Source organism: Perna viridis, chromosome 14 (genome assembly GCF_037379345.1).
Source record: "Perna viridis isolate PV_CMFRI_1.1 ecotype Kerala chromosome 14, ASM3737934v1, whole genome shotgun sequence".
Lineage (NCBI taxonomy): Eukaryota > Metazoa > Mollusca > Bivalvia > Mytilida > Mytilidae > Perna > Perna viridis.
The window spans coordinates 20,719,068-20,729,325 of record NC_142458.1 but is presented as its reverse complement, the minus strand read 5'-3'; the positions used below and the strand labels follow the sequence as shown (position 1 = coordinate 20,729,325).

Sequence of the window (10,258 nt, the reverse complement as noted above, 5' to 3'; positions counted from 1 at the left end):
TGAAGAAACGTCCGTTTGAACCTGCAGTTTAGTATAAAATATCGGGTTTTTGTTGACATATTATTATTATCTATATATGTACTCCGTCTCTATAGAAACCCATGTAAATCACATCTAAAATATTTACATACATATAACCATTATGTTAATTGTTGTGAAGATGAATACGACAACAATTACTCATACTAATAAAACAGCTTTATATTGATAAATTGTGTAGATCCACCAATATAGGCAGCTGCTTATTATAATACAGCTCATAAGGATATGAATTACGTTAACTGTAGAAAAAGGTAATATCAAAATCATTGTTATTGTTTCATTGAGGCAATCTCACGAATATCCCCCAAAAAACGTACAAAACAAACCAAAATAAAAAAAAAAAAACAAACAAAAACAAAAACAAAAAAAAACCCCAAAAAATGACAAAACAAAAAACAAAACAAAACAAAAACAAAAAAGAGGGGGTCTGATCAACAGTTTCCGCACAGTTATGTCCACAAAGTGGAAAGCGTGATTCGGTATTTGCTTGTCATATAAACTCATCTATTTTGCAAAGTTTTCTGAAGGGAACATATTCAAATAATCAACTTAGAGCCTTCGGTATCGGAGTAATATTCTTTATCAACGGGAAACCAAGCTGGTTCTATTAATAACGGAAAAGTAGACACTGCAATCAAGTCCCTTTGCTTGAAATTCTTTTTCAGTATTTCTCTGTAAAATAATTGAAATAGAAAAAAGCTGAAATACAGAGAACATGATGTGAAAAGATGTTAAAATATGAAAAACCAATCTGTATTTTAACATGCTGTAGAGTAATAAACATTTACAAATTCAAACTTTAATCTCCAAGTCAACTAAACAAAGATAATGATAAACCACAGATACATTTAGCGTAAAGACAGAAGTTTTATAATGTATGAGTGAATAATGAACAGCACAAATTTATTCTTTAATTCAACCTGCCGTGTTGCATTCAAAATGTAAACAAGTATTTGTGTTTAAAACCCAAGATAGAAAACTGGACTGCTTTTTGTATTTCTTGAGGTTTTTTTCTTTTTGGCTCACAAATTGTTTTTTTTTGTGCTGATGTGACCGCTGATTTCCCGATTATGACAATAGCATGCAAATGCTTTTTAAATACCACTGATATATTTAGCGCGCTGTAAAACCTAGACGTAACGCACAATTTCGTATGAAACGCCTGTACTAAGTCAGGACCATTGCCGTACCGGCAGCTCCGATGGTGTAATATGTACTTTGCCATATTTACTTTAGACTTGATTTGATATATCGGATTAGTATTCGGCTATTTTGTTGTTACCTTTATTTACTGTAGAAACATTTTTTTGTACTCAAATACTCGAATCATTGCATTATAGTGCCTATTATTGCTCATAGATTTTGACAACAAAGGCTTACCTAGGATGCCTGTTATACATTATAGGAATGTATTCATCTACTGGAATGAGGTTCTTTAATAAATTACCATTGGTTAATTTTTTTGCGCCATTTTTTGAAAGTGCATAAGCGACACACCAGTGACTGTAATCAGGCCAGTGAAGAAACATTGAATCACTAACATATGACTCGTTCATTCTTCTTAAAGGTTTTCGGCCAAAGAATCTGAAAAACAAAATGCGTTAAACTATAATGGTTAGTACGCGACTTTATCCGCTTGTCTAACGACGTATGATTTGAATTACGCACGAGAATGTCGAAAGGCCTGTCTGCAGCGGAGCGGTTAGTAAGAGAGGAAACGAACGTCTGCCACTGTTTGGAAATGGAACAACTATTAGTTGGTCGAAAAGTTCAACACAGCTACAGTCTACCATACTGTAAATTTAGAACGTATTCTGTACATCAATTATTGTGATTTATCTATTTTGAGCCAGAATTGCGATTTAAATTTTCGGGGTTTTCCGAAAATTCTATGTGAGTTTTTACATTCATGAATTTAAGTCAGTCGCATCTTAAGCAATTATATAAAAAAAAACATTATGATAGTTTCTGAATTCACAGTATACTTTTCAGTTCCCAATGCACTCTTACATTAAATCCCATGTCGGTACCAATTCGTCAATGTCAGCTGAAATACGCGACCATTTCTTCCTCAACATGGGGAAAAATAATGCATCATCCTCTAAAATGAGAACTTTTTGGTAGCGTTTCCTTAACATCTGTAAAACAATTAATTGTCATTGATTGAATTCCATTTGGTTCACGGATTACCAAGAACATCCATTTTAATTTTATCAACATCAAATACAAAAAGAGTTAATTACATTTTTATAACAACAACTGAGAAGCATTTTTTTTTTTACGAAAAGTGCACACTGCAAGAATCATGGAACAGGAGATCTTGCCCAACCTACGTCTTCTGCTTTCTAAATTCACTCGCCAAGCGTAGTAAAAAAAATAATGTCGCTCAAATTACATATTTTGAAGGAATCAGTCAACATTTAAACGAAGCAACTTATATAAAATACTTCCTTGGATAATATTAACATTATGCAAGTCCTATTGAATGCTTGTCATATATTTTTTCAAATGAATTTGGTGTTTTTTTAGCCATTTGACAACAGACACAGATTCAGATTACAATATATGAAAGTGATTTTTTTAAATATCAAGAGAATATTAAGTTTGATATTTAAAAAAAACCTCTTTGGCTGTTTTTTCCGCACACGAAATATTCATGATGACAAACAAAAGAAATATAAGCAAAATCGAAGAGTAATCAAGAGAACCAAGGTTATATCGGTAATCAAAAGAATGTAATCCAGGGACAAAGACCAGACATGGAAAACAGACATACACAACAAAGAACATAAAGTAACTAAAATCATACATATAAAGTAAAAAAAGCAAATGAGCAACTCGGACTCCACTAAAAAACTAGGAGCATGGATCAGGTGCACCGGTAGAGTAAGCGTCCTGTGCTTTTCTAGAAACACCCGCCGAGTTGCTCATAAAAAGTCAAGTCTGGGGTATACGGATGAGGAAAGGAAAACTATGACACGTTGAACAATTCAGTTGTCATGGCGCAGATTGATACACCATAACGATCCACGAGTTTGATGGTAACCATAAATCTTTTGTAGTGATGACTTCAACCTTGTAGTTACATAACCCTGTTCCAGAAGCATATTTGTTAGAATTCTGGCGAGATACAAAAAGCCTGTGTAGTCTCGGCAAGCTCTGGCATAACGTATGAGTTGTGATATGAACACTCCATACGCAGGTGCTAAAGGAATGTTGCCACACATGAAAGGAATGTTGACAATTTTGAATGAAAAGTCATCACGTTTGTCGTAAAGTTTGGTCATCCCAAGGGCAAACAATATATATTGTTTATAATATAGATATCAGTGACTTACCGAATGTTCCCTTTAGAAAACAAATCGATAATTCATACTGTGAAATGAATTAGGTAATTTCACTCTCGGACATTTCCCGCTGAAATTCGTGCCAAGAACAAATGAAGATTTTACTCGTGCGAGGACCAAGTTCCGCACACGCCTTTAATCTAGGCGTTCTTTGACACTCGTGTTCATATTTTGGTTATTCACTCGTTCAAATTAATTATCCTATTAAAGCCCCAAACAACGTCTGACGTTCAAAACGTACGCTAGACGCTGCAGACAACCATCTTCGGAATTCATGAAATGGGGGGAAATGTGAATAATTTTACGTCGCGTTATGCAATTGTCAAAAGAAGTCTGATTTAAATACTTTACGAAAATTTCGAAAAGATTGTCTGCAGCGATTAGAAAGATAGGAAACGAATGTCTGTCACTGTGATGAGCTTTTTATCTTACATCTTCCCATATTGCATGGTGTGATAGCGAGCACCCAACCTCTCCATAAGTCATTGGTCTGAAATCAATAAGCACACTTGGAATGAAATGGAAAATTAAATTCCCCATATTTTTATGTATACTTTTCTCTTCAAGTGGAAGCCACTCACAAAAGTGATTTCATTTAATTAGGTATGTTTGTTAAGTGGATTTTTATTTGAAAACAAAGCTTACATATGTGCGTCTAATTCAATAACGTTGACATCATTTACAGCATAAAACATGTTAAATGTGTATTGTATGCATCTATGTGAGGTATGTTCGATCTATATATGGCAGTGTCAATGTTTATGTAAATATATTTCGCGCATTGTTATAATATGACAATTTAAAAAAAATATATTCTTTTTTATAAACAAACATAATGAAAGCCAAGTGGTGGCCAAAATCAATTTTTTTTGTCGGATGTTTGTTGCTAATTTTTACATTTGGAAGACGGTGCATTAAAAATTAAAAAAAAGTTAATTCAATTTAAAAAGTTTAATCTTGTCAAATTGTCAAATTGAGCTTTTCCTTTTAATCTTTCTTTATTAACCTAACAGAATGACATTGCTACGCCAAATAATAAATGGATTTTCCCCATTTTATATAATTATAAAAGGTAATCATCATTTACTGTCTTCGAAATTTTTCGACTTAAATATTTACCTTTTTGGCGACCCAAGTAAATAAATCCATTGCTGGTCTATCTTAATCGTGGCATAACATTTCTCTTTCACATTTATTTTAGGGCCAATACATGTATAAAATAGACATGAACTTCAAGTCTATTACAAGTTTACCTTTTGAAATGCATCAACTGCGAAAAATACAATTGAATGAATGAATAAACAAATGAATAAATTGTCGACAGTAGAAATGAAATTTACACACAACTCTTTGCTGACAGTGGAGTCTATACAACTATACAAGACTGAAAATGAATTGTGTTGTTTACCTGCCTTTACTTGGATCTTTATATTCAGGCATAAGTGTGATTCCAAGTTCGCTTAACTTAGCTTGTGTTAAGTTTCTACAAAACATATAAAGAATATGCACTGAATACAATCATTTTCAAACGTAAAGACACAATACCCAATAAGTGAAAACAGTTTAAAATTTGTATGAAATAAAAAAAACAACAATCATTGTTTTGCATAAGCGTTTTCCTTTTTCTTGATATACACGCTGTGGAAAATATATTTGGGTATTGCAGTCGGTAGTTTTAAGTGCCACGTGATTACCGTTCAGATGTGTTTTATCGGAAGTTAGATATTTTATGAATTGACGATTTTCAGTTCATAGTTTACTGTCTGATATAGGAAATGTTTAACTTTTTATAGTTTATATTCTCACCAACATATATATCGATTGTTGATTGGTTGGCTCTGTTGTCCACTTCACAGATGTTATTTCATTATATCATATATTTAAATTAAAATATAACTTTTTTGCATATGCATTATAGGTGTTTGTTTAAACCCTTTATCGTCTACTCTATATTACATACCCTATATCACATCTTAGACCTATATCGCATACCGTATATCAAAACCCTTTTCAGACAATACTTGAAGTATGCATACTTGACGTTTAAATGAATAACATAAATTCCGAGGTCTTCCAAAACCTAAATCAACCCCAAAGATGGAATCAAATGAGGGATGTTTGAGAGGGACCGGGAGGTACCAATGTCACGAGGTCATATTACAACATTCATTTTTCTGTCGCAATCGACTCGATTTCGCGTTTGAATATTATAGAAAAAAGAAATTATAACACTACTTGTTACTAGTTACTAACTACTATGAAGAAATTTGAGTATATTACTATATCTCAGTAAGTGTGAACTAACACAAACCTTCCATCTAAAGCATGAAAGAAAGACAATTCTATTCCTAATTTATCTGCAATCTTTTCTAGTCTTTGTCGTCTTTCTGGTCTTCTTTCTAAATGTATGACATATATCTAGAAAATAAACCACACACATATTTATGGACAAGTGTAGAACGAAATTGTTCTTAAATACAGATCCACACAAGAATCGGGCATATCCGTTATCAGCAGAAATTTTCGATATTGTTAAAAAGCAATCAATGCACATATACAGTAATGATTCATTTTTTTGTTCACACGTATCTTAGATTTGGAAGAAATATGATATTACACATTTCAAAGTATTTGAAAGCTACCTGTAAAGATTTCATGTCGATCCGTCCCATAGTGGATCCGTCCCCAGTCGATCCGTCCACAGTAGATCCGTCCCAAGTGAGTCCGTCCCCAATTATTAACTCGATTATTAACATTATTAATTCATCAATTAAAATATTAAACATAAATACTGAACATAAATTATCTTATCCTTTTCTATATGTCTCTTTCTTAAATTTTACAAATTAAAAACGAATAGATTATAGATCCTAAAATATTAGTATTAAACCTTATTTTTACAGTTTACAGTAATCACATATGGTTATTGCATTACACAATGAAAAGAAATTAGTCTATTTAAGTTATTTTTTAATCATTATAGGGTTTTTGTTTTCCATTTAATTATTTTAATAAAATTTATGTGAACGTATGCATATGCTAATGAAACATCATACACACTATGTCTTTAGCTCTGAATAAATATACAAAACCTTACAGTTTCTTCAAGTTAAATACCTACCTTGAAAGTGTGATGACCGAAGTCATAAATAAAAAAACAAGTTTCGGTATATGACACTAAATTTTATGAATGTAAATGCATTCAATTTAATTATTACAGGGGACGGATCTACATGGGGACGGATTGACTGGGATCGACAAATTAAGTCAAATCTGTAAGTGACTCTTATATGGCATTCTGAAAATCATGGTATACAACAAATTCTCTATGATTTGGTCGTTTTATCTATTTCTTAAGCGGCTTGATATTGTGCTATATCGCATCATAGACGATGCGATATGAACTACACAGGCAAAATTATTTCACGTGGTGAATTGTTCACATAAAATTTGTGTTAAGTGAATTTCACATGAAAATGACATTAATTTTATGTAAAGTTCTTGTGAATGTCATGTGAAGCTCAATTAATATGATTTTCACATGAAAAATATTTGTGTGTGTAGTGATATAAAAAATTCGCCATTGTGATTAATGACACATGGTCAATAGAATCTGATTGATCAATTTCTTACGTTGTCCTCGCGTAACAACTGTTCGCGTCAAGCGATACGTATAATCAATATTCAATATAAAATCAATACTTTAGAAAGCAACTAAATGTAGGCATATGATATATTCCATATATCATTAGTGAAGTTACATTCTTAAATTAATGAAGTCTTCAATAATAAAGAATTCTGTTAAAAAAATGTGTCTTTCATTGCTATAAATTGAAAACGATTATTACATGAACATTTGGCAAAATTATTATTTGTTGAATTACAGATAAAAATAATTTGAGAATCGTATATAATAACCATATTACGCTCCATTTGGAAGAAAATCGCATGAAACAATTATACACCCGTGGCTCCTTTTAACTACATTCATATTTAACACGTTTGTTATATGCTGTTTGCTGTTTGAGTTAAGCTCAGATAATGGTTTAATTAGTGCATGTGGTCACTACGTTAAGATACACACACCAAAAAAAATCAAACTATTTTTATATTAATTACCCTGTCAAATCCAAGTTTATCCGGTTTAAACATGTGGTATGATTCTTTTGGCCAACCTAAAATGTTAAAATAAGTGGTTAAATAGCTGTCTTTGTAAGAATCATGCAAAATCTGAAAAATGTGATACACCCCAAAAAAGGCTACATTTTTATTTTATTTTTGTAATTAAATTGTTTTATGGGTCTATATTGTGAGATGTATAATAACTCATTCATATTTGCCTGCTCTTAGAATATAATCCACATTGAAAATCCAATAGATTATATTGTATTGAGTGTCATTTACAGAGTGATCTCCCTTTATAATGAAATCTACAGTGCATTATATATAATGTTTATCTCCTATGAATATGGGTTATATGAAAAACCACGTTATTTTCTGTTAACTATGACATCTTAAACAAAATATCAAAAAAAAATATGTAGGCTTTCCGACCATGAATCACATTTTGCATGATTCTTATATGGAGTGCTAATTTTTAAAAAAAGCATTGAAACAACAAATGAGTTTAAATGTATCTGCTCAGAGCTGACATGAAGGTTTGCATTAAGCTCCGCAGTATTCATTTAATTCAAAAACTGGACCGAGGGAAAATATGAATGATTATGGTAAATGTCAAAGTGTCGTAACCAAATGTCACAACTTTAATATGATTTGCTTTTACACGACCCACGTGCAGGTCTGGGTGTTAAAGAATAGGCCTACAGCAGCGCTAAGCTTGTCGTAAAAGGCGACTAAATAGTGCTCAGAAACCTAGCCGGGGGCTAGGCACTCTGCCCACAGATCAACTGGGATTTGTACCCCAGGTGGTGGAATGGAGTACCCCTGGCATGTTACATCCTGGGGTTGACAGGCTATAATACGGGAAACCAGACCGCAAACCATAGTGGTGCACTGTGTTGGGAAAGATGTCACGTTCCTCGCACGTTAAAGAACCCTGCTGTGGTATTCGATAGGAGTAGGAACCTTTGGGCTCCGCCACAGGAGGCTAAATTGTCCGACCTTACCCATCCCTCTTTTTCTAGTGGCAATCAAAATTTGTCGACCCTATTATCCTTGTGTCCCATCCCTTTTTTTCATTTCATCATCATTTCATGTTCATTTTATCATCCTTTTCATGTTCATCGTCTGAATATTGCTGAAATATTACTGCTCGGACGTTAAACACCAACAAACAAACAAACAAACAAACTTTTACACGAAATGTTTCCTTTTAGTAATTTTCACATAATGTATTCAATGTAGTTCAATGATTACATGTGTTAAGTAAACATGTTTCGTTTAAGAACATTAGTATATTAGGTGCATACTATATCAAAGCAGTTATATTATACTAGGAAGGCTAACAGTGTAATATTACATTAATAAATACGTGTAGGTTTAAGCATCTTAATAAGATTTACTTACGTATTACATGCTTCAATACCGTATTGCTTTTTTTAAAGGAGAACTATCGCCCACGTAAGTTCGTCGTGCGAGTTCTTCATTAGTTTATTTTTAAAATCTTACAGAAAAACTCTTTGCGATTAACCCTATTTATTCTGAAGCGATTAAATAACGTAATTATTGAGAATTTGAATTCCTGATTGAAAAATACAAAATGTCTTACAAATTATAAATAAAAAACCAATTGATAACAACAATAACATTCGGAAATGATTTCAATTTGACTGCAGTTACAATAAAACTGAAATTTAAGTAGCTGTCTTTGTAAGAATCATGCAAAATCTGAAAAATGTGATACACCCCAAAAAAGGCTACATATTTGTAGTTTTGTAATTGGGTTTTTTTATGGGTCTTTACTATGTAATTATTCATTCAAATCTGCCTGCTCTTAGGAGATAATCCACATTGAAAATCCAGTAGATTCTATTGTATTTGAGTGCCATTTCCAGAGTTATCTCCCTTAATTTTGAAATCTACATTGCATTCTATATAATGTTTATTTCCTAAGAGCACGGGTTATATGAAAAACCACATGTTAATTTCTGTTAACTATGACATTTCAAACAAAATACTATAAATAAAAATATGTAGGCTTTTTACACATGAATCACATTTTGCATGATCCTTAACTGGAGTCATACTTAATTCAAATTTGGCAACACGTTAAATTAAATCAAATTAAGCAAAGCATTTTAATGAAAAAAAATTTACTCCAGTAACCGAGTCGAATTTACTGACTGATCAAAATCATACCAATTTTAACTGTAACATATGAAAATATGAATATGTAAAAAAAATAAATGAAGAAGGAAAGATTTTTTGAAAGGAACACTTTTTTGAAAACCTTATATAGACTGAATGTTCCAAAAAATTGTTAAAACATAAAAATGGAAATGATGATACTCACAATTTGTTGTTGCATCTGTTAACAGAAATGATACAGTTACGAAACAACACATTTGTTTAATTTCCATATTTAACAGATAACAGGAAGTGTAACTCTTAAGGCCTACTGGTAGAAATTTTTTGATTATATGGTGATAATAAATGAGAAATCTAATTCTCTGTACAAATCACTGTGAATTTAAAAACGCCAATACAACAGATGGGTTGACATAAATGTTGATAAAATCAATTCTGGATTATTTCATGTGTTATTTATTAGTATTTGTTAATGCTTGTTGAATAAAATGCAAGTCTTTGTTTTTATCTGATAATATCAAACACTAATCTAATAATTTGATATTGAACAAACATTACGTTCATTTTCTCGAATCTTCTATTTTAAATAATCACTATCGATG

At 31.9% G+C, this 10,258-nt stretch overlaps 1 protein-coding gene across 1 annotated transcript; it reads right to left on the bottom strand.

Annotated features, from left to right (window-relative positions):
• Positions 1–304: 304 nt before the first annotated feature.
• LOC148598586 (glycosyltransferase 25 family member-like) lies at positions 305–10,051 on the bottom strand. The gene is made up of 8 exons (XM_088561837.1): positions 9,862–10,051; positions 7,509–7,564; positions 5,701–5,807; positions 4,798–4,872; positions 3,822–3,879; positions 2,053–2,180; positions 1,423–1,626; positions 305–714 (listed from the first exon to the last, which is right to left on the bottom strand). Exons 1-8 carry the CDS (start codon positions 9,926–9,928, stop codon positions 579–581), a joined length of 831 nt encoding a protein of 276 aa, XP_088417963.1. The 5' UTR covers positions 9,929–10,051; the 3' UTR covers positions 305–578.
• Positions 10,052–10,258: the final 207 nt, after the last annotated feature.

Excerpts from the sequence above, each read along its gene's own strand:
- LOC148598586 (XM_088561837.1), bottom strand. The coding sequence starts at position 9,928 with ATGGAAATTAAACAAATGTGTTGTTTCGTAACTGTATCATTTCTGTTA. Across the intron at positions 7,565-9,861 it reads AACAGATGCAACAACAAATT|GTTGGCCAAAAGAATCATAC; the intron begins GTGAGTATCATC and ends TTAACATTTTAG. Across the intron at positions 4,873-5,700 it reads TTTCATGCTTTAGATGGAAG|AAACTTAACACAAGCTAAGT; the intron begins GTTTGTGTTAGT and ends TATGTTTTGTAG.